Here is a 25,792-nt window from a genome sequence, read left to right on the forward strand (position 1 = left end):
AATTCCTGTCTAAAAGTAAGTGGGAGAGTGCACAACAGAGAAACAAAATCCCTCATTAGTCTCAACAGGCAAATCAAGGAACTAGTGTCCTCAGAAGTTAAATACGAGACTAAAATAGCCTCCCAAGAAAAGGATAAGCACAAACCACATTTAAGTTATATCCAGACTCTTTGCTGAGTTAGCCGTAGATGACACTACCTATACTAGCCAGAAGAAATAGCAAACCTTCTGGCCAATAAATTCAGCTCAGATTTCACCCCCTCATCACCTCTGGCCACTCCCCATGAAATACTGCCTACCATTAGTTTGCCTGTTATCACAAAAGAACAGGTCATCACTGCATACTCTAAAACTAGAAACATGCCATCAATGGGCCTTGATGGAATCCCAGGGTTCCTATTAAATAGCTTGAAACATGACCTAGTAGACCCAATGAAATCTCTATTTAACCACTGTTTCCAAACAGGCTTTGACCCATTAGTAGGACAGCAGCGGTCATCCCTCTGCACATGGGGAAACTGTCAACAGACCCAGGAAACTACTGACCCATAGGACTGACTAGCCTGATATGCAAGACTATGGAAAGGGTAATCTTATACCTAATTAACAACAACATTGGAAATCTCCACACTCTAGACCCAACCCAGTTTGGCTTTGTCAAGGGCAGGTCCTGCCTGCTTAATCTAGTGGACTTCTTTCAGAAGGTCTCAAAGGCTGTGGATAAGGGTAATATGGCATTTGACACAATACCTCATTTGGGTATTATAGATAATCTCACAAAATTGGGCATAAATCCCACATCAGCAGATGGATAGCCAAATGGCTTATGGATAGGACACATGTTACTAGAGTGGGAGAATACACATTCAGCAAGAGCCCAGTCAGCAGTGGAGTACCACGGGGCACCATGCTGGGCCCCCTCCTATTTGAGATATACTTCTCAGATGCCAAGGTAAATGCAGATGGCCTTTGGCTGACTAAGTCTGCTGATGAATTCAAGTTGGGGCAATTAATGACTCCCCAAATTATGGTGATATCCTACAGAAAGGACTGATTTAAACTAATGACTGGTGTTAGAGCCATGGCATCAAACTAAATGTGAAAAAGTACATATTAATACCCTTTGAGGGATGACATACCCCTGCAAATTACAACATTGATAGCACACCCCCCCTAGGAGTGGACCTAGTGGTGAGAGATCTGGGTACTCAGATAGGAATCTGAAGTTTGTCCACCATGTGCCCTCAGTGGTGAAGAAATCCTTCTGTGTGTCTCAGCTTAAAAGTAAGGGCATGGCATCCATATCTAAGGATGCCATAGTTACCGCTGTGCTCAGTCCTCATCAGACCAATAACTGAGTACAATGCACCATTCAGCATGTACCTTGCCAGGCACCTGCAACAGTTGGAGCATTCTTAGAGGTTTCTCACCAAACAATACAGGGTATAACCAATGTGTCATATATAGACCGATTAAAAGCCCTATCACTGTGTTCAGTTTCCTACCAATTACTGAGGGGTGGTCTGTGTCTGACCTACAAGACTGTCTCTAACCCAACCCTGATGGAAATGTTGCATGCTCACAAAACTAACTGTAGGAGGGTTACCCACTCCAAGGATCTAAAGCTGATTTCTGACACAAGTAGATCATGCTGGAGAGACAGATGTGTGTCACAGGGATTGCCCCACCTCTGGAACAGGCTTCCTATTCACATGAAGCAGAACCCTTCCCTGACCATCTTCAAGCACAATCTGGACAATTGGATGGGAAATTGCAAATTCACTCCTGAGGTATTTCCCATGCTCCTTATGGACAGAGGCAGTCTGTAAAATTGTAAAAACCCTCTTGCTGATCTTCATTATCTTTCCCCTAGCGATAGAAAATTGGATAAAATCTGGATAAAACTGGCCAGTCTTGTAAGGGCTCTTGAGCTGTTAGCCCAGTACTCTTACAAACATAAGAACCTACATGCAAATGAACCATTATGGACATCAAGCATTTCAGCTTCATGGCTTCTGAATGTCCATGACTTTTTTTACTCTTTACGGTTACATTTAGGCCAATAAAGCCAAACTCCACTAGCAGCTTGGTCGGTATTTTTTTTTTTTTTTTTGCAGTTTTTACCCTTTGATTTGGAGATTACATTATGAACATGATGATCAGAGAGTACACACTTGCACTAGTAACAATAAGTAAAGTGTACCAAGAAAGAAGAAGACTGATATGCCATAGTTTTATTTTTCCTTCTGATTGTAACATCTGAATCAAGCGTGTTGATGCATTTTAGAACCACCTGGTTTCAAAGCTTCAGCAAGCAATTCCTCGTGCTGGTCCAGCTTACAGTGGGAATTTGCAGTTACACTTGATCATTCTCTTTGTAACCCATTGCCAGTTTCAAGAACAGTAGAGTTTGTAAGATTTTCCTAACATCTCATTGCAGAGTACCACCACTGATGAAGAAGAAGGCATAGATAAAGATCACATTTCCATGATGGCTTATGAAGTTTCAGTTCCCCCGCTTTTGTAGCAGGTTCTAGAACTACCAGTTCTGCCACTACTAACTGCAGATTCTCTATTTTTTATATGTCTCCAAATGTCTAAGATTTTCTTTTTAATTTCATGGTAATAACCTATTAAATCCCCAACTTAGAGTATAATTGCACTTTTTAAAATTAGTGTTGCCTTGTTGCTTGACATTTGCGAGCTGTGATATTTTCAACACTCACAAGGTATGCACAATTTTCTCTTTTATAGTTCACATGGGTTGCTTTCATAGATACTGTTTTTAGATATGCTTTTAAGATTTTTCTATCAGTTCAGTCTTGGTAGTATAAGATTATTTTTCCCACATTGCTCTAGCTTCTGTTTGTATGCATTAGTATTTCACACTGTGTCTGTTAGTATGCAGGGCACTGTAGTCACTAAAGTTAGCTATGTCAGTGATTAATACTACATTTCTTCTCTTTTCTTCAAGTACAGTTTGTAACTTTAATGCTTCTAGTTTATCAGTTGGTATTGGATGGAGTCCTGTAACCAATACTGGAAGTTTTTGCAATTCATATTTCAAGTGATTCCCAAGAACGTGTAAACTGCAAAATAACCATGAAACAGCAGCTAGCCTCTAAATGCAGTAAGCTTCGGGTAGTTACATCACTGAACGAATAAAAATAAGAACACAGTTCAGATGAATTGAAAGGAAAGTTCATCTAGCCACTAAAGTGAAAGTTAAGCACTTTTGTCTAATAAACTATTTCCCAGGGTTGTGGACCTCTTCAGATCCACACCACTATTATAAATCGAAGGACACACTGGAAGTAGGACATATGTAAAAACACAGATTTACTTTTGAAAGTAAAAAAAATATATAGACCATTTGCATTTGCAGTTAGAAATAAAAATGACTTGGACTGCTTTCACCTAATAGTCACAGTGTACACTCTATACAACTTTTATAGGGCTGTCTTTTGAAAAACAAGTAACTCCAAGCCAAAAAGTCTCTCCCAGATCCAGTTTCCATCTCTATAAAGAGGCAATTCTACATGATGTACTGTAGGAGGTATCCCTAAATAGGCTCTCACAATCCAAACTTCTAGGTTATTACTTCAAGTGATCCACCAGGTAAGGAACTAACTTCAAGTGATCTCCTTATATACATTAGTTGACAGTTAAGTCCTTTTTATCTAGCTAATTGCTGTGGGAAGAATCTCATGTCCTATATCTCAGTACACACAAAGGCATATTATACATTATCCAAATTCAACATTCTTTTTCATAGATATATTACAACTTATGCATTAACGTGCCGCAAAACACAAACATATGCATATATAGATTTATCTATAGTCAGTCAGTCTAGACAAGTTATTCCCTATTGATTTTTTAGGTCAGGAAGCTAACTCAAAAATGGTAAAACATACAGTTTTTTACAGGGGCAAGTCCCACTCAACCTTCCACATGGGAGATTGGACTCCCACAATGTCTGTACTTAGAGATATCATCTCCATAGCTACACAGCATTGGTGAAAAATTAAACTTCTACTACTACTGTCCTGAACTGCCAGTTCACACAATCTGATTTCAGTAAATCGTTAGCAAAAGAAACTAAGGAAATGGTGCTTGCATAAACCTATATAACTATGAGTCTGTGTGTGTGTGTGTGTGTGTGTGTGTGTGTGTGTGTGTGTGTGTGTGTGTGTGTGTGTGTGTGTGTGTGTGTGTCAGAGTGTGTGTGTGTGTGTGTGTGTGTGTGTGTGTGTGTGTGTGTGTGTGTGTGTGTGTGTGTGTGTGTGTGTGTGTGTGTGTGTGTGTGTGTGTGTGTGTGTGTGTGTGTGTGTGTGTCTGTGTGTGTGTGTGTGCGTGTGTGTGTGTGTGTGTGTGTGTGTGTGTGTGTGTGTGTGTGTGTGTGTGTGTGTGTGTGTGTGTGTGTGTGTGTGTGTGAAAAATCAATGAAAAGTACTACATTTATTTCAGTAAGGTGATCAGAGGTACAAGATATGTGGCATAATCTCTCTGTACATGTAAAGTATCTATGTGTCCATAGCTGGTGCCTATTTTTTTTTTTTTTTTGCACAGTTCAGCTATCAGTAAGCAACATGAGATATTTCTCATAATTATATATGCAGATGCAGCTTAGATCAGAAACAACAGGTTAATGTCATCAAACAGAATCTTGAAGGAAAAAGTTAGAACAAAAGAATGGCAAATGGAGACATGGTCTGATCACAGGGAGAGATGGAATCAGTTTTAAAATGAAACAAAACTGATTTCATGTAAATAGAGTCTCAAAATATCATAAAGCTCACAACTGAGCTTGGTGACAGTGTAAATGAACCACAAAGATTTCAGCTTCTTAGGGGAGTGTGTATATTACTACTTTGGTGAACTTCATAGACTTATATGACTGTATGTTCATGCCCAGAGGAGGTAAGATGACAGTTAAACATGAATTATAAAAAAATCCAAAGTCCTCACTGAAATTTAAAAAACTACATTCTTTTAGAACTAGTACCAATATTGGAGTCTGTACCTTACAGAATCAGCTTTAACTTCCTTTGCCTCCTTTAATTTATGTATAGATGCTGGCTGGGAACTTGGGCATATTATTACATAAAGAGTTTAAAATTAATATCTGAGAAACAGAAATTGACCATTTGTTAATTGTAGAACAGTTTTGTAAGCTTTCAAAATCTTTCATGATTATAACTTGCCCTAACTTTTGACTGCTTGTTGGCAGCATATTAGGAAAGAGTTATCTTACAGAATTTAATACATGATTGCAAATGAAAGAAATTATTTTTTTTGGTCTAGATGTGTATGTCTAAAAATTTCTGTTAATAGATCTGTATATTGAAATATCAGCATTTTTTTACATTTTTATATGTTGTTAAATTTATGAATTTATCACTCAAATGTGTCTTTTTCTTTGTCAGTTCAGATTGCAAAATATTGGAGAAATGACTTGCTCTTGTTTCTAATTCCTTTCGAATATATTGGTTAATATTCTGCCAAAACAGAGACAACTCACTATCACTTCTTTTTTTAATGTATTACTCCACAGAATGTAGGTCAGTGTTTAGTAAGTCTATCACTTCCTTGATTTATTAATTACCACACAGAATGTAGGTAGTCTGTTTTGTAAGTCTCACACTTCAACTACATTCATTATCCAATCTAAGATATGTAAAGTGTTGTATAAGTTCGAAAATTCCATTACATTTAAATTACACCACAGAACAGAGGTCAGATCCTTCAGATTTGTCACATTTGTTACCTGTTAATTACCCCACAAAATGTAAGGCACATGCTTTATAAGTGGCTTACTTCCATTGCCTGTTCATTATCCTAGAGAATGTAGTTTTAGGTGTTTTAAATCCCTCACTTTCATTGCTACATTACTGCAGAGAATGTACAGGAGGGGATTTGTAAGTCCATAACTTCCCTTCCCTTTTACATACCCCAAAGACTGTAGGAAAGGTGTTTCTTAAGGCCATCATTGTTTTTTATCTATTAACTGCCTCACAAAATGTTGGCGGGGTATTTTGTAAGTTCCCCACTTTCATTACCTATTAATTATGCTAAAAAATAAGTCAGGCATGTTATATGTCTTTTGTGTCCATAACCACTTAATTATCACACATAATTTAGATGAGATGTTTAAGTCTTTCATTTACACTGCCTATTAATTACCAATCAGAGCACAGTACAGATGTATGTAAGTCCATAAATTCCATTACCTCTTGATTACCCCACCAAATGTTAGTCTGTTTTAAGAACCTGGCTTCCATTACCTATTAATTACCACACAGACTATAAGGCAGATGTTTTGTAAGTCTCACAATTCCATTACTTGTTGATTACCCTCACAGGATGTTAGTGAGTTGTTTTAACCCCCATTACCTATTAATTACCACACCGAATGTAGGGCAGGTGTTTTGTGAATATGTCACTTCCATTCCCTACTAATTACCTACATTAGAATGTAGGTCAGGAGTTCTAAGTCCCTTACTTACAATACCTGTTAATTACCACACAGTCAAAGTCAGCTGCTCTGTAATTCCTTTAGTTTATCTAGTAATTACTCCATAGAATGAACATCAGGTGTTTTATAAGTCCCTCAGCTTCTGTATGTGTTAAATACCTGACAGAATGTAAGGCACATGTTTTGTAGTCCATTTTGTTTCTATAACTGAGAGTTTTGAACTGGTCTAACTAAACTGAATTCTTGTTTGCATCTCAGGGTGAACAAGGCCCAGCAGGTCCTCCAGGACGATCAGGATTACCAGGAAAAGATGTAAGTTTTCTTAGACAGTGATAACATGTTATTTTGAAGTGTTTTATGATAGACTGATATGATAGAAATCATGCTGAAGTTTGGTTTGGTTGGAAAGATGCAGTTAAATATTATATCAGGACCCCAAACTGCTTCTTTTAAAATGATTATATTATATCGTAACAATATTTTTTTCTTGGTTAAAGATTTATCTTTGGAAATGTAAGAACTAATAGCAAAAGCAGATAACATTGTAAATAAATTATATAAAAAGAAAAATATGTTTTAAATTAACAGTTGTAAAGACTGCTGACATTCTTATAGTATTTACAATACATTGTTTGAAATTCCAGTCTTTTCTTAAAAAACAAAAAATAGCTTGCAGGTTTTAGATATCTATCCATTTAATTTTATATCTCAACGTGATGTTACTGAAAGCGATTGGAAGTTGTGCAAGGTTGCTCTAATATAAAGAAGACAAAAGTATTATTAGCATCAGATAATACCAATCTAATTTAAAAAATCACGTTCATATTCTGTTTTGAAGATTAAAGTTTGAAGATAGCACTATGAAATGAATTTAAAAACAGGAAGGTTGAATGTCTCTTTCAGCGGAGTGGTAATTTAGAATTAGTTGTGGGTAAGTAAAGGAATGAAAGGGACATAGTCCACTGCTTGAGGAGTGGTTGGACATTTACCCCCCCCCCCCAAAAAAAAAAAAAAAAACATATTAGTTTAATTTTAATCAAAGGTTCTTTTCAAGCAGCAGTAATCAGTTTGGATGTTTTGAATTCCTCACTTTTTGATCTTGCATAGCAGATCCTTAAGAAGTTTCAAATTATATAGAAAGCTCTGTGATGACTTTACAGCAGTTGATAGTAGGGTCATGTAGTGGGCACAGTTATGCAGAGGAATGAGTTTCCTCACACAGTGCTCATAGACCTGAAACTTGTGGATTTTGGAATCAGTAATAAATATAACGAGAAAGTGAGTTACTACACAGAAAAACAAGCATTTTTGAGTGCATAATGCATGTGTGCTTTCAGTACATTGAAACCAGTGATTTACTACTTGTATCTCTTGCTGCTGCCATGGTAGTAGTCTGCCTATCCCCCATACCTCTCAACTGTCCAGATTTTTGCCAGATGTCCAGACATTTGCATCATATCTCTGGTTTGTCCGTCATAACATGTATAGTTTCATGGTAAATGGCTGATGACTGAAGTGACCAAATGATGACATAGAGTTGAGTTTCAGAGTTTATATCCTCTGAAGATGTGTGCTAACACAAAACTTGTTATTCTAGCATCTTTCTAAGTTTGTAATAGCAATATTTAAAGTCTGCCCCTATTTTTAGGCCTTTGTACTCCCATTATTTTTAAGTTTTATCCAGATTTCTTGCTCTAAAAAGTTGAGAAGTATGCTATCCTCATTAAGGTAACATTAAAACCTCCATGGTTGCTTAATAATGTCAGTCCCCGTGTCTGTTTCATTATATTAACTTTAAACTCTCTGTCCCACTACTCAGACACGTTTTAACATTCAAATGCATACATACATACATATGCCATAACAAGCCTGTGCTCATGTACATAAAACTAATCTTCCTCCATTTTATTCATACATAGTTGCAGTCACCTCGTCATTCATACAATTAAATAAATATCGACTGTTCCATTTACTTTGCACCTAACCAATTTTTGAATACAGAGTAAAATAACATCCACTGTGGTATTTTAATTCATTGTAATGCAAGATACTTAAATCACTATACATAGACTTTCAGTTCTAGTGAAAGTGTTGATGTAATGAAGTGTTTTTAGATATCTTAATAGGACCCTAGCTTCATCCTGTTATCATTACTTCCTTTATATTGACATGTTATTGTTTCTCAAAACTTTATGCTTTGTATTGTATGACCTGACATACTTTTAATGCTTTTGACAATTTCTGAATGGTTATTTGGATACATGCAGTTTTATTTTCTGTTTATTCTACTATGTTATGAAATTGCCTGTAATACTTTGCATGAGTATCAGAATATTTCAAGGTAAGAGGGATGCACAGCTTCTGAGCAGTGAAAAGACTGCAAATGAAGCCACACTTCATGTTTGATATTGATAATAGTGGAGCGGATTCTTTTATTGCTAACTCATTGACATTCTAAAAGGCATCATATGTTGCAGAGACTGTTAGGGATGCTCATCTCCCCAACATAAAAATGCCATTACTTATGGCACTGGACAGAGTGGCAACAAACTTCTTCTAAACTGTTTGACTGCTCTAAGTGTAAGATGGAACACCAAAGTTTACTGTCAGATAGGACTGCATGGATGATGATGTTTTCACTGCTATATCTCACTAGAATTTTTCCCTTGATAGCAATGATTTAGTAGTTGCTTTTTTATTCCATAGGTTCATAGGTAGGTACTAGGCTTTTGGCATAAGCCTAGCCAAAAAGGTACCCTGGCTTTCGCCACCCAAGAAAATTATTTTCCTGTGCCCCTGTTGAACAGAGCCAAAGAAGTGATCCCCGGGGTGAATTTCCTATCTCCCATCCAATCATCAAGATTTTTCTTGAAGAGTGCTAATGAGGAGCTTTGTTTGATATAGATAGGTAGTTCGTTCCAGCACATGGGAAGTCTCTGGGACAGGAATCTATCCCACCAGCATGTTCTGTTCATTGTGGTGACAAGGTTTAGGTCCCTCGAGCATGTAGCTCAAAGGGATTGGGATTTCTTTAACTGGAACATGTCCAACAGCTCTAGGTTTCACATAGCTTTGTATGTTAGGCAGAGATCGCCTCTGAGTAGGCGATATGTGACAGAATAAAGCTGGAGCTTTTTGAGATGGTCTGCTTAGGGCATCTGTATGAGGCCAGTAATCCTCTTTGTGAGGTATTCCTGCGGCCTTTTCAGTTGTTGTAGATGTCTTGTGAGGTACATACCAAAATGGGCGCTGTATTCTATAATGGGTCTAATGAGTGATGAGTAGAGGGGAACAATGACCTCTTTTTTCCTTGATGAGAAACCTTTTGTGATGAGGTGTGCCACATAGAAGGATTTCCTGACTACTGTGGCAATGTGATTATCAAAGGAGAGACTACTGTCTACCTATGTCCCAAGGTCTCCTATCACAATTTTTGTGTTAAGTAGACTTCCGCCTATGTGGTAGTTAATGGGTACAGTGTTTTTACCAAAAGGGATGCAATGCACATTTTTGCATTGAGCTGGAGGCCATGGCTTTGACACCAGGCATCTGTCTCAGTAAGGCCCTTTTGTAGGATGTCCACATAGTTAGGATGTTCGATTCTGGCTCTTAGTTTTCAATCATCTGCGAACTTTATAAGCCAAAGACCTTCTGTGTTAGCCTTTACTTCAGAGAAGTAGATAGCTAACAGGAAAGGACCCTGGACTGAACCTTGTGGTACTCCACTTGTCACTGATCTGAAGTTGGATTTGGAGTCTGCTACTTTCACAGTGTGGGTTCTGTCAGTGAGCCAGTTGGCAACCCGTCTTGTGACATCGGGATTTATACCTAGTTTAGTGAGTTTATCTATAATTCGAGAGTGAGGGATGGTGTTGAAAGCCTTAGTGAGATTTAGATAGGCTGTGAGAACCACCTTACCCTCATCTACAGCTTTAGTGACCACTTCAAAGAAGTGTATCAGGTTTAGGAGACATGTTCTGCCTTTTACAAACCCGAACTGGGTGAGGTCCAGAGTTTGCATATTACCAATGTCATTGTTTATAAGTTCCATGATGATACGTTCCATTGTCTTGCAGACCAGGATTGTCAGGTTAATGGGGTGGTAGTTCCCGGGAACCGTGGTGGCTCCCACTTTGTGGAGTGGGATAACCGTTGCTGTGTGCCATTCAGTGGGCACAAAGCCTGAGGTGAGGCTATGATTGAACATAGTACTTAGGTGGGGTGCCAGTTCATTCTGTAGTTCATATAAAACTCAGCCTGGGATGTTGTCAGGTCCCATGGATGCTGTGTTCTTGGCTTTGGAGAGTGTGTTTTTTACCTGTGTAGCTGTGATTACAGGAACTTTGCATTCTTCCGGTATAGAGATGGGCCCTTTAGGGGCTGAGAGGGGGGTAAAGTTAGCACTGAACCTATCTGCCAGGATGTTGGCAATGTCAGTTGGTTCTGTATATTTAGTGCTATCGTGCTGTAACTCAGAGCAGAGCTGAGTTTTGCCATTGAGATTCTTGAGATAGTATAGAATGCTTTGAGGGTGTCTTTAGAATCAGTGGCAATTTTGTTTTTGTAACTAGCTTTGGAGGATTTTATGAGGGATCTCTGCTTCTTACTGAGGCTGACCAGGGAGTTACTCTAATCATGGGATTTTACTCTTTTTTGCAACAGTTTCTTTCTTCTGTTGTAGAGTTTGTTTATGGCAGGGACCACCAGATTGGCTTCCTTTTTTGGAGGATAGCATCTTGGTTCTGTTAGGGATTGCACGATCCATGCACTCATGTAAGCGCTTATAAAGTGCATTTGTGTAGGATTCAGCAGTCATACCTCTGTTGTCCGTCTGCATGGGTATTGTGAAGTTTGCCACTTCTGTCTTAAGAAATGTGAAATTGGCTTTGGAGACATTTTTTATGGTGGTTTTCCTAATGGAGGGTGGGGGTGGGATATGGATGTCTAGGGTTATTAGCTTGTGGTCGAATCTGACCAATGAGGACTTGACCTCTGGTGTGGAACACCGATTGCCCATGTTGGTAATAACCAGGTCTAGGATATTGCTGCCCCTGGTGGGGGTGTGGATAAGTTGATCCAAGGTGTTGGAATTTATGAATTCCAGGAAATGTTGAGCAAAAGAGTTGGTACATGAGCAGTTTTTACAGTTAATGGTGGGGTAGTTGAAATCACCCATTATTAGGGTGTTAGGTTGTACCCTAATATTTTCCAGTGTATCAAGAAATGAGGAGAGGGAATCCTGGGGCATGGTAGGGGATCTATAGCAAGCTACAGTTTGGATTGCAGTCTTGTCCAGAGTTAGTTGCACTTGGATAATCTCGGATGCATTATGCTGAGCAACTAGCCTGGAGGTGTGGATATCCTTAATGAACATGGACACGCCTCCGCCTTTAGTGTTTCGGTCCAGGTTTGGTGGCCGAAAGGTGTGGCATGAAGTATAGCCTGGTAATTCAGGGGTGTTCTCTGGATCCTTGAACCAGGTCTCTTTCACTGGACAGATGTCGATGTTCTCCATTTTAAGGAGTGCCTCGAGTGAGTGCATTTTGAGGTTTAGACTTTTAGCACTGAGTAGCACTACTCTCAGATTTTGCTTGTTTGTACCTGTTACGGTGGTGAATTTGTCATTTGAACCTTGCATAAAAAAGGCACTATAGGGGTGGCAAGAGCCTTAGCCAGTATCCAAAATCCCAAGGGTGACAGGTACAGGCCATCTCTGGCAAAGCATTGTGGTCTGTCGATCATGTCATCCCAGGCAGACAGATACAGGATCCCCTTAGAATGACACCAGAAGCTTAGCCAATTGTTGAAGTCAATCATTTTGTCCTTGTACTGTGATATCATTCTGGGTGATGGCAGGATGCTACTCAGGGCTAGGGTCATATCTGCCTGGGCTACAAGATTGGACAGCTCTACCATGTCTCTTTTCATGTAGTCCAGGGAGGTACATCTCAGGTTATTTACACCAACATGGACAATGACAGAGTCATATTTGTACTTGTCGTGGAGTGACCTGAGTGTGTGCGTTATGTGGCACAACCTGGCACCCGACAGGCAGCTGACAGTAACTTTCTCCTTGTTTAGCCTCGTGAGTGGAACATCAGTGTGCCTGACTATAGAGTCACCTATGACTAGAGTGTTGGGTACGTTGTTATGCCTTATGGGCTGTGGTTGAGTGGCACACTGAGTTTGTGGGCTATGTGTCATTTGGGTTGTGTTGGGGGGTGGAGTTTGCTTGCATTTCTGCTTTAGATGTCCCTGTTGCTTGGGCATATTTTATTGAGAGCCTCCATGAATGTAGATGTGTGTTTTCTGTTTCTATGTGTGTGTTTTGGTGGTGTAGGTTTTGAGGGACTATGTGATGAGTGTGGTGTGGTGCAAGTGTTTACCTTCTCCTCTTGACTGTCTAATCCAGAGTTGGGTGAAGAGAGCTTTGCTTCCATTTTGGCTATATAAGTGCATCTCTCACAGGTTGTAGTGTTGGGTGGTAGGATGAGAGGGTTGTCTGTGTACATGAGGCAATTGCAGCATTTCCCCAAGATGCCCAGATTCATCAGGTAGACAGGAGAAAACACCGGGAGCAGACCCTTAGACATGTCTGGATAGGTGCTTATTTATTAAGTACTAAAAACTGTTTTCCTCTAGACAAGTGAGGAAAGTTGAGTGCTGTAGTAATTTGCAGCTTATTTAGTGCTTACAATGAGTTTTGAACAAGTGCTGACCTCAAAGAAACAGATTTGATTGCTAAAACTAAAAAAAAAAATGGCTAGTTCTAAGGGAAAATATGAATTGCAGACTTTATGGCACCCAGAGTAGTTTAACCCTAGCTAATCGGTGATGCATAAAGTGTTTTTTAGATAAGCTACCTAGTGCTTACCACTCCCACTGATAAGCTAGAAGACTTCCTTCCAACACCAAAAGGCTTGGGGGCTCAGAAATTTACAGACAGTCCTGGATACAGCAAATCTGTATCTGGACTAGACTACATACAAGAAAGGCAGGAAACAAGCTAGAATGTTTTCCCCTTCGACATCTTATTTGGATTGTGAGAGGTGGTTTTTATGAGCAGTAGTGGGAGCCGGATGTCATTCTCATGTAGGGATAAATAGATTGGCTGGGAAGTATCTAGAAGCAACGTAGGAGTAGTTTGTGTAATCAGGAACTACTTAAATTTCTGGACTATCTGAGGATATAATGCCATGCCCTATTGGTTATTGCTTTTGGCTTATCTGATATAGAACATAAGGGAGTGGCCTTACTGGTGAATGGGGACCAACTTGGTATGATGCAGTCTTTTAATGGATGGCATAATTCTGTGCAACTGGTTGGAGAGCAAACCGGCATCCTATGTTATTGAGTCATGTTTCATTAATAATTATTTAAACTACCACTGGTGATGATGCAGAAAAGCAATGGCGAAGTCCTGATTCCCCCCTTTAGAGAGATCAGAGTTCTTAAATGCACACCTCACGGTGGAAACAATATAAGGAAGTTATTAACAAACATAAGAAAGGCATACCGCATATCAACATGGATGAGGCAAAACAATGTATTTGTTGGTTCTATCAACATAAAGGCACACAACATGCTAGACAAAAAGATTGGTAGAGAAATGAATGATATCATCAGCATATGTGGCATCATTCTATCTCAGGGAACTTAAAGATAGAAGAAAATATGGGTCTATAAGAGAATAGGTCAGCTGCAGGGGAAAATGCTATAGCCAGAGATAAAGGGCAGACTGATGTGAGGGTTTAGGAACTACAGGAAACCAGAAAGCATAAATGTGTAGATGCTTATATTTACTGCATCTCAATATATATCAAAATTGACCTAAAAACTGATGCCTTATTTTGTGGCTAGGTAAAACTTTAGACATTGTGGGGACAAAAATCAAACAAACTACAGAATGCCTTCAGCTATATGCATTAACTGATATTCTGCCCAAAAGGAACCCTGACTTCCTAAGTCACAAAACAGAATTACCCGCACACACTAGTACAGGAAGCCTCCACAAAGCAAAATTTCACATATGTTTTATAGGCATTGTCGTATATAACTAGCCTGTGTTCATGAAATGAACATCTGGGTGTCATTTGATGAATGCATACTAAGTCCCCTTGATTAATGCTATTAATGAAAGCAAATACTATGCTCCATTCTGCGGTTTAAAAAGTTAATAGAGTGATAGGTCTAGCAAAGGGTCTAGCATCACAATGCACTTTATGACACTACTGACTGATTGTAAGGGTCTGTGATTTATGAGGCCAGGGATAAGAATAAGAAGATACAACAGTAAACTTCTGTAGGCTAAGAGGCAGATAGGAGGCATGTCTGTATGTGTGTGTGTGTGTGTGTGTGTGTGTGTGTGTGTGTGTGTGTGTGTATGTGTGTGTTTGGGAGAGTGAATGAGGGGTATGCCTTTGCTAATGCAATGCACAGGCTGCCAGTAGAGACTACCATTGGAAAGTGCTGATTTGTACTCACAGTAGGTATGGGCAATTCAGAGACATTCAGATTAGCTGATAAGGAAGAACCTTCTCATTGTGCATAACATGTCTCTGAGTAACATTTTCCCACATTGTACCCTTTTGGCCACAACTCTTACTAACATCGCTGAGTTTCTTTCTGAATCACCAGGTCTGTCTTCTAACAGTAAAAGTTTGATACAAAAAATTTGAATTGATTTCCCTAGCTCAGCCACTGATCTTCAAAATAATTAAACTTATTGTTGCCCTCTAAAATACTAAGCTCACCTTTGGTAACAATTGTTCCCTTTCTTCTCTCTTTCACTCATACTGCCAGTCCTTGAAGATTGTTTCTTCAGGGGCTTCTCTCAGTTCTTTATGTGTGCAGGGGGTTTTAGCCTTACTACCCTACCCTACCCCTAGTTCCCACCACCCTATCTCTCTATTTACTCTACACCCTCTCCTTTATTTCCCCTTTATTCCATTCCATTCCTCTTACTCTTAACCTATCAGCACATGTACTTTTCAATTTCAACATCACTTATCATTATCTCACTTCCATAATTTATATCCTCCCTCCTTATACCTCCACTCATCCACAATGTTATTTTTTGTTAACCCTCTCATTCTTCTCACTTCTCCTCCTTCTACTTAAACCATTTCCTTTACTAATGTTCCTAGACTACATATTAGTATATTCCCTAACTTTCTTTTTTCCTACATTTCCATTTTACTAAATTCATTTACTGTACTATACTGTCCAACCTAAGTCACACAAGTAGCTCTCATCTCCTATCACTCCCTACATTCCTCTCCCACAAAATATCTTTTCCTCATCTTAACTCTACAATGCCCCTCTAAAGTCACCCACTTTCTCAACTACTGAATTTTTCATATTAATTGTTTACTATTTGTATCTGACCACTAAAGTGTAGCTCTTATTTCTTCTGTGAATAAACACATTTGCGCTTTGCATATTAACACCCATACTCACCCCCTTATCCAGCCTCACATGCTATAAAACACCTGTCTCTCCTACCATACATTCTCTCACCGTCATATACTCCAGTGACTACACCAACCACCCTCACATCATTTATATAACTTCTAACTTACTCAATGTATGTCTCACCCTCTTCTACAACTTTAGAATACTAAACTTCCTTCCCTATTGACAAAAAACTAAAGTATAAGTCTATGCAATATACGTTAACATCCTTTCTTCTATATTTTGTCACAAACACAAAAATCTCCCTCTATGGTGACATTCTTCCTGACCCAGGACCCGCTATCTTAGATTTCAAGCGACCCTTCTTCATCCATGCATGCTTCTTCAAAACAACTGAATATTCAAGATATTGTCAATAAAGTAGCATAATTTCATTACTCAATATCAATTAATTCTCCAGGCTTTGCTATTCTCACTGGAACATGGCTTAATCCACTCATAAAAGACTATTATATACTGCCACCTGGCTATACTATTATCTGTTGTGAGTGACTAAACAAAAATGCTGGAGGCATTGGCATTCTGTTTTCCAACCTAATTATTCTCTCTCCTTCATTTACTTCTCCTCCCAAATTCCACTCTGTTAATATCTTAATTTCTAACTTTAAAACAAATGAGCACACATATTATGTATCATTGCCTTATACATTCGACCAGGAAATAATATTCCTATTCTGAAGATATCCTTCACTGGATATCTAACTCTATGTTCTATGAAATGGCAGTTCTGGTAAAGTCAATATCGACTGGCAAACCCTTACAACTGACTGCAGAAAACCTATCATCCCCTACCTAACATGGCTATCACCCTGACCATAGCAATACATCTGCCTTGGTAACCTTCAAAGATACTATAATCGAAGCCAGAAACAGCAGCATGCTAGTCATTCTGTCTTCTCAGTCTCTCTAAAACCTTTAATACCATCTCTCATATCATAATAATCTCATAAATGTTTGCTCTGGGCTTATCTACCACAATATTTTACTGGTTCTCAACTACCTTACCTACCAATAACATTCTGGTCTTCTTATTCCCCCTTTCTCCTGGTTAACACTAGCATTCCTTAACGTAGTAGCTTAGTTCTCTTTCTCTTTAATATATTTATCAATAATATCCACATGCCCCATAAGTAAGCTACCCTTATACAATATACAGATGACTCCATTCCCATTTGCTCAGCTAATAACCTCTCTCATCTACAAACCATCAGTTAGAATGCTTTCCACTCCATTGGAAATTGGCTCAAAGAAAATCAGTTTCTTTTAATCCCTCCAAAAAATAGATCTTTCCTGTTTTTTCCCAAATCTCTAATGCTCCTTAAAAGCAACTTTAAAATATCTTCTCTTAATAACACCAAAACAGAAGAAATACTGCACAACGAGCTACTTGGTGTTATAATTGAGGATTAAATTAAATTTGACCTTTATATTCAAAATTGTATACAAACAGCTCATTAGAAACATGTTAAATGTCAAATAAATGAAAATAAATAAAATAAATATATAGTTACACTGCCCTCCAAGATGAAGATGGAGTTAAAATATATGTATGTCTATGTATGTGTATGTGTATGTGTGTGTGCGTGTGGTGTATATATATATATATATATATATATATAGTTTCACTTTATAATCTCGAAATACTAAAATCTCGAATTTCAATATCTTAAGAACATAAAGTGGAATTTTTTAAATCCTGAAAATCCATAAGTGCGAATCCTGAAATGTTGAATTCACGGTTATGGTGCTTGGTATTTGACACTGGATGTAGTGTGTTTAGGATGTATCATGTAGTGTGTGGATTTAGCTGGTATGTAAGGTAAGTGGGTATTTTGTTGGGTTTTAGTTATGTGTTTGAGTATATGTGAGTGTGTTTGGAAGTTTTATGTGTGGGTAAGGGTAGGCAGGTAAAGGTATGAGTGTTTAAGTGTTGAAATTGGTGGTGTTCATATATTTGTGATATGTGTGTGAGGGTACTGTAGTGTGTGCAGTGGTGAGTTTGCTGTCTTTTTCTATTTGGTGCGATCTCGGAGTTAGTATATATAAGTAGGGGGTGTGTGGGGGTTATAACTGGAGACTCATAGGTTCATAGGTTCATAGGTAGGTACTTGGATATCGGCCCTGGGGCCTATACAAGCCCAGCCAAAAAGGTACTCTGACTTTTGCCACCCAAGAAAATTATTTTCCTGTGCCACTGTTGAGCAGAACCACAGAAGTGATCCCTGGGGTTTATTTCCTATTTCCCATCCAATCATCAGGATTTTTCTTGAAGAGTGCTAATGAGGAGCTTTGTTTGATATAGATAGGTAGTTTATTCCAGAGTATGGGAAGTCTCTGGGACAGGAATCTATCCCTTCGGCATGTTCTGTTTATTGTGGTGACAAGGTTTAGGTCCTTAGAGCGTGTAGCTCGAAGGGATTGGGATTTCTTTAAGTGGAGCATGTCCAACAGCTCTGGGTTTGACATAGCTTTGCATGTTAGGCAGAGATCACCTCTGAGTAGGTGATATGTGATGGAGTTAAACTGGAGTTTTTTGAAATGGTCTGCATAGGACATCTGTTTGAGGCCGGTAATCCTCTTTGTGAGGTATTTCTGCGGCCTTTCCAGTTGTTGCAGATGTCTTGTGAGGTACATACCAAAAGGGGTGTTGTACTCTACAATGGGTCAAATGAGTGATGAGTAGAGGGGAACAATGGCCTCTTTTTTTCTAGATGAGAAACCTTTTGTGATGAGGTGTGCCACGTAGAAGAATTTCCTGACTACTGTGGCGATGTGATTATCAAAGGAGAGACTATTGTCCACCTGTGTGCCAAGGTCTCTTATCACACTTTCAGTGCGAAGTATACTACCGTCTATGTTGCAGATGATGGGTACAGAGTTTTTACCAAAGCGGATGACAATGCACTTTTTGGCAGTGAGCTTGAGGCCATGGCTTTGACACCAGGCATCTGTCTCAGTGAGGCCCTTTTGTAGGATGTCCACATCATTAGGAGTTTCGATTATGGCTTCTAGTTTGCAGTCATCTGTGAACTTCATTAGCCAAAGACCTTCTGTTTTAGCCTGAACTTCAGAGAAGTAGATACCAAACAGGAGAGGACCAAGGAATGAACCCTGTGGTACTCCAATTGTTACTGGTCTTAAGTCAGATTTGGAGTCTGCTACTTTCACAGTGTGGTTTCTGCCAGTGAGCCAGTTGGCAACCCATCTTGTGACATAGGGATTTATACCTAGTTTAGTGAGTTTATCTATAATTCCAGAGTGGGGGATGGTGTCAAAAGCCTTGGCAAGATCTAGATAGGCTGTGTGAACCACTTTACCCTCATCTACGGCTTTGGTGACTGTTTCAAAGAAGTCTATCAGGTTTAGGAGACATGATCTGCCTTTTACAAACCTGAACTGGGTGGGGTCCAGAGTTTGGAGATTACCAGTGTCCATGTTTATAAGTTCTATGATGATACTTCCATGGTCTTGCAGACCAGGCTCATCAGGCTAATGGGGCGGTAGTTCCCGGGGTCCGTGGTGGCTCTCCCCTTGTGGATTGGGATAACCGTCACTGTGCACCATTCAGCAGGCACAAAGCCTGAGGTGAGGCTATGACTGAACATGGTACTTAGGTGGGGTGCCAGTTCGTTCTGTAATTCATGCAGAACACAGCCTGGGATGTTGTCTGGTTCCATGGATGCTGTGTTCTTGGCTTTGGAGAGTGTGGTTCTTACCTGCGCAGCCATGATTACAGGAACTTTGCATTCTTCCGGTATAGAAATGGGCTCTTTAGGGGGTGAGAGGGGGGTAAAGTTAGCACTGAACCTATCTGCCAGGATGTTTGCAATATCAGTTGGGTCTGTATATTTAGTGCCTTTGTGCTGTAACTCAGAGCAGATCTGAGTGTTGCCGTTGAGATTCTTGACATAGCTATAGAATGCTTTGTGGTTGTCTTTAGAATCAGTGGCGATTTTGTTTGTGTAACTAGCTTTGGAGGATTTTATCAGCGATAGTAGCTTCTTACTGAAGCTGATCAGGGAGCTCCTCCACTCATGGGATTTTACTCTCTTTTGCAACAGTTTCTTCCTTCTGTTGTACAGTTTGTTTATGGCAGGGGGACCACCAGATCGGCTTCCTTTTTTTGGAGGATAGCGTCTTGGTTCTGTTTGGGATAGCATGATCCATGCACTCGTGTAAGTGCTTATAAAGTGCAGTTGTGCAGGATTCGGTAGTCGTAACTGTATTGTCTGTCTGCATGGGTGTCATAAAGTTCACCACTTCTGTCTTAAGAAGCATGAAGTTGGCTTTGTAGAAATGTTTTACCATGGTTTCCTTAATGGGGGGTGGGGGCAGGATGTGGATATCTAGGGTAATTAGCTAATGGTCGGATCGGACCAATGAGGCGTTGACTTCAAGTGTGGACCACTAGTCACTCATGTTGGTAATAACTAGATCTAGGATATTGTTGCCCCTGGTGGGGGTGTGGATAAGTTGATCCAGGGCAATGGAGTTTATTAATTCCGGAAAGCGTTGGGTGAAGGAGTTGGTACATGAGTAGTTTTCCCAGTTAATGGTGGGGTAGTTGAAATCGCCCATTATTAGGATGTTTGCTTGAACCCTAATATTTTCCAGTACATCAAGAAAAGAGAAGTGGGAATCAGGGGCATGGTGGGGGATCTGTAGCAAGCTACAATTTGGAATGCAGTTTTGCCCAGAGTTAGTTGCACTTGGATAACCACGGCTGCATTATGCTGAGCATATAGCTTGGAGGTGTGGATATCCTTAATGAATATGGACACACCCCCGCCTTTGGTGTTCCGGTCCAGGTTACATGGCCAAAAAGTGTTATATGAGTTATAGCCCAGTAGTGCAGGGGTGCTCTCTGGAGCCTTGAACCAGGTCTCAGTCACTGCACAGTTATCAATGTTCTCCATTTTAAGGAGTGCCTCGAGTGAGTGCAATTTGAGATTTAGACTTCTAGCAATCCTAATCCTCTGTCATCTGCTCATTCTAGTAATAAACTGGATGAAGGATAATCGTACCAGAAGCAACATAAAAAATGCCATTTGTTCCACTGAAATTCTACAAATGCCACACCTATAATGGGTTTTTACATGAATTAATATGACAATTTTAATATTCCCTGAGTGCTGAAAATTTGTCACAAGTTTTCATTAGTTAGTTGTACCTGAACTATGCATTTCTGAAGGGTGCATTTTTTTTTTGCTTTAAATAACCATCTAAAACTAGCAGAAACAAACCAACACAATCCATGTGAAGTCCTTTCCATGGGTTCTCTAGATATTATGGTGCAACAGAGAAACAGGAAAAGTCATGTAGTACAACTGCCTATTTTTTTCAATGTCAGAATTCATGGTTGGCTTCAACATGTGATTGAAACCAAGGTGGTAATATTGTAATTACAATAACACTGTTTGTTTAGATGTGTGTGTGTGTGTGTGTGTGTGTGTGTGTGTGTGTGTGTGTGTGTGTGTGTGTGTGTGTGTGTGTGTGTGTGTGTGTGTCTGTGTGTTTGTCTTTGTGTAAATATATATGTGTGTGTGTGTGTGTGTGTGTGTGTGTGTGTGTGTGTGTGTGTGTGTGTGTGTGTGTGTGTGTGTGTGTGTGTGTTTGTCTTTGTGTAAATATATATGTGTGTGTGTGTGTGTGTGTGTGTGTGTGTGTGTGTGTGTGTGTGTGTGTGTGTGTGTGTGTGTGTGTGTGTGTGTGTGTTGGGAGGGGTCTCTTAGACTATTCTCTACAAGAGACAATATGCACTGACTGGTTGATGCAAAAAAATATGACGTTAGGACACTTTCAATGTTGAAACTTTCTTTAATGTATTTCCTAACTCTGGACATCTGAGAATCTTTATTATTCCTGCTGTAAATGTGTGCATCTATCACTACAACAATATTTTGCAACGGTATCAATTGCCATTCTAAAAGGACAAGTGTTTAATTTATTTATTTAATTTATTTATGTATGTATGCATATAGGTATGTATGAATGAATTTTTACATCTATCATTTTTTATTGAGGGCTGATATTAGAATGCTTTTCAGCTAGATCCAAGGCCAGATACCAGGCAAATTGCAAGTCTGTAGATGCCTTAGATTATACATATCAGACAAAAAGATAACATACATTTTTTTCCCAGTTGGAAAATTTGCACAAAAGCAGGACACAAGTGGATGGTTACTATGGATGAAGTGTAAACACAGTATACATATGTTAAAAGCATAATAATATACCATAACAAAAATATGACATAATGTTGCAGTAGTAGCACTGAAGTTATAGTGGTGGAAAATATAAGGAATTAACATAAGAAATGCACCATTTACAGCTGTGAGCACACCTGTTTTCTACATGAAAAAGATCTGCATTATTTTTTGATCACACACAAAGGATTTTTTCCTTGTTTTTGTTGTAATTCATGGATTCATAGACTGTTACTAGGCAAACAACTAGGGGGACCTTTCTAAGTCCAGCTAAGTCTTCTCAAAATAATAATGATGTCCTGCATCCACATAGGACATTGAGGGTCAGGCATTTATAAGCTACATTTGTCCATAAGGGACATGGGTGCCATTCCCCACTCACTTGTCTAGGCTGTGATTAAACTGGGTAATAGACAAACTGGGCAGACTATGGGTCACACATCTGTCTCTCCAGCATGTTTTGCTTAAGTCACAGACAAAATTCAGGTCCCTAGACCTTGTATTTCTGGCAGTCTTTTGATACAATATCCCAGTCAGGCATTATAGACAAGCTCACTAATTTAGGTATAAACCCTTTTATCACCCAATGGATAGCCAACTGGATCACTGATAGGACCCAGTAGGTCAAAATAGGTGAGGCCACCTACACCAAGAGGCCAGTCACGAGATTCATAAGAGTGGGGTTTGTGAATGCCTTGTAAGCCAGCTGTAGATCAACACTCAGCAATCTATAGGAGACTGAGTAGATGGAAAGAGCTTCAATGTTCTTCATAAGGCAGGTTTGTTACACCTTGAATTCTTTTTGTAAGGAACCTTTGAGGTCACTCTAGTTGCTGCATATACCTGGTCAGGTACATACAAAAGGGTGCATTGTACTCTAGGATTGGACTGATAGGGGCAGAGTACAGTGGGATAATGACCTCTTTGGACCTAGATACCAGGCCCTTTCTCATACAACATAAAAGGGCTTCCTCACCACTGTGGCTACGTGGTGGTCGAAGGTAAGGCTACTGTCTACATGTATACCCAGATCTCTGACCACTGGGTCGACTCTTAGGGGTGTATTATCAACCTGGTAATTAGATGGGATGGTTGATTTCCCAAGAGGTATAATTGTGCATTTTTTAGCACTGAGTTTAAGACCATGGCTTTGGCACTATTTGTTAGTCAGAGATAGAACTTCTTGAAGAATGCTAGTGTCTGCAGGGGAGTTCATGATAACCCCCAGCTTGCAATCATCTGCAAACTTAGTCAGCCATTAACCATTAGCATTTGCTGCCATTTCATAGAAATAGATGATAAAAAGGAGCAGGCCCAGTACTGAGCCCTGGGGGACGCCACTCGTGACTGGCCTCTTGGTGTAGGTGGCCTCACCTATTTTGACCTAATGGGTCCTATCAGTGATCCATTTGGCTATCCATTGGGTGATAAAAGGGTTTATACCTAAATTAGTGAGCTTGTCTATAATGCCTGACTGGGATATTGTATCAAACGTCGTGGCCAGATCAAGGTAAGCTGTGTGCAGTCTTACCTTCATCCAGTGCTTGGCTGACCCTCTCAAAAAAAAAAAAAAACAGATTTAATATGCATGATCTTCCTTTACCAAAGTTGAATTGTGATGGGTCCAGCATTTGCAGGTTACCTGTGTCCTCTATTATCATGTCCATGATGATTCTTTTCATGGCCTTACATATGAGGCTGGTAAGACTTATAAGGCTGTAGTTACCCAGATCAGTGGTTGGAGCTCCTTTGTGCAGGAAATGACTGTAGCCAACTTCCAGGGTACAAAACCTGACTGAAGGCTTCATTTGAAAAGTGATTCAAGTGGACAGGAGAGGTCATGTTTTATGCTATTTATTAAATATCCTGGAATGTTATCAGGGCCCATCATTTCAGTGTTTTTGGCCTTGGAAAGTGCATTGATGACCTGATCTCTAGTAATGGCTGGAGGGGGATTGTGTAATGTGGTATTTCTTTTGGACTATCAGGGAGGGAGTGGGGAGAAATTTGAGCTGAAACTGTCAGCCAATATATTGCTAATGGCCTCTGTTTCAGTGTGGGTGATGCCTTTTACAATAAGTTCTGTGCATTGTTGTGTATTTATTCTGAGGTTATGGACACAGCTGTATAAATCTTTGTTGTTATCCTTTGCCAGATACGTTATTTTTTCTTCAAATTTAGCCTTTGAAGTATTAATTAACCCTCTTAGTTGACTGTTTACATTGGTCAGGGGGCTTTCAGTATGTATGGCTTTGTTCCTCCTATGCTTGACCAAGATTCTTTTTTTGTATAATTAATTGATATTGTGATTCCACCAGGGTGGCTTGTCTTTTGAATTTGTCTTATTCTTAATATGAGTGGGCACAGCTTGCTATATATAGCTATCAGTATGGCTGTACATTGATTTTGTAAATAGCTCAGTGCATTCTATGGTGGTTATTGGATTTGGGGTTACTTGAAATTTAGCCAAGCTGTTGCTTATTAGAAAGAGATTAGTCTTGGAATAGTTCCTAAAAGTTTTTGGTTCAGCTGGATCCCCAGATTTAATTTGTATGTCAAGTAATGCTGCCTTGTTGTCAGATCTGACGAGCCAAGATATTACATTGAGTGAGGAATATTGGCCCCCTGTGTTCATGAGTACAATGTCGAAGATATTTGCACTTCTGCTAGGAAAATAGACCAACTTTTCCAGGTATTAACAAAGTTTAGGAATTGCTGGGCTTGTGCATTAGAAGTGGTTTAGGATTCCCAGTCTATAGACGGGTAGTCGAGATCCCCCATGATTTGAATGATGATGGACTGTACTACATTCAGACAGGTAGTATGGGTTTTCTGGAACATGGAGGGGACCTATATGTTGCGAGGATATGGCACGACAGCCTGTTTATAGTGAGCTGCACATGTATGAGTTCCAGTGGGTCATACACTTTAACTATTAGGATGTGAGATTAGTCAATATAAATTGACACTCCTCTATCTTTAGTTCCCTTCTGTGCAGCAGCTGGTCTAAAGGTGTGAAAGACATTAGAACCTTGCATTGCTGGGGTACTCTCAGTGATGTTAAACCATGTCTGTGTTACTACACATATGTCTACACTTTCCAGGGAGAGAAAGGCTTGCAGGTAGTGAAATTTCTTGTGAAGACTCCTGGCATTGAGCAGTACCACCTTCAGATATTCCTTCATAGGTACAGTTAAGTTCATAGGTTAATCAGTTTGGCATTGCCTAAAAAGGCACTATGGGGTGTTAAAGGTCTTTGCCAATATCTGAAAGCTTGGAGGGGATAAGTGTAGACCATCCCTGGCAAAGCAAAGTGGTATGTCAACCATGTCCTCCCAGAAGGTCAAATATTGTAACAGCAAAAACACACAAAGCCAAATAGTTCTGTTAAACAACACACCAACAGTCAAATTCCACCAACGCTCTTTATTCAACGATCTGGTACCTCGGCCATTCGCCTTCAAAGGATCACATTACAACTTTCAATATTAACTCTTTTTATATTGTAACTAATTAGTTGATTAGCAATTAGTATAATTGAGTATCAAAATTTAAAGTGATCTTTGCATCAAAATTAAACCATAACATCTACTTATATTAGTTTATATAAACTGTTATCAACCAACTTTTCTAT

The 25,792-nt window shown here is 39.4% G+C and overlaps 1 protein-coding gene across 1 annotated transcript in view; it reads left to right on the forward strand.

The window, feature by feature from the left end:
- The window catches only part of COL22A1 (collagen type XXII alpha 1 chain), a 2,341,282-nt gene that overhangs the window by 2,047,947 nt on the left and 267,543 nt on the right, over positions 1-25,792 (forward strand). Inside the window, exon 53 of the mRNA XM_044067281.1 lies at positions 6,737-6,790. Within this exon, the coding sequence (XP_043923216.1) occupies positions 6,737-6,790 (54 nt within the window). The remainder of the gene's footprint in view (positions 1-6,736; positions 6,791-25,792) is intronic.

This window comes from Protopterus annectens, chromosome 3.part1, assembly GCF_019279795.1.
Source record: "Protopterus annectens isolate FY-2018-M chromosome 3.part1, PAN1.0, whole genome shotgun sequence".
Lineage (NCBI taxonomy): Eukaryota > Metazoa > Chordata > Ceratodontiformes > Protopteridae > Protopterus > Protopterus annectens.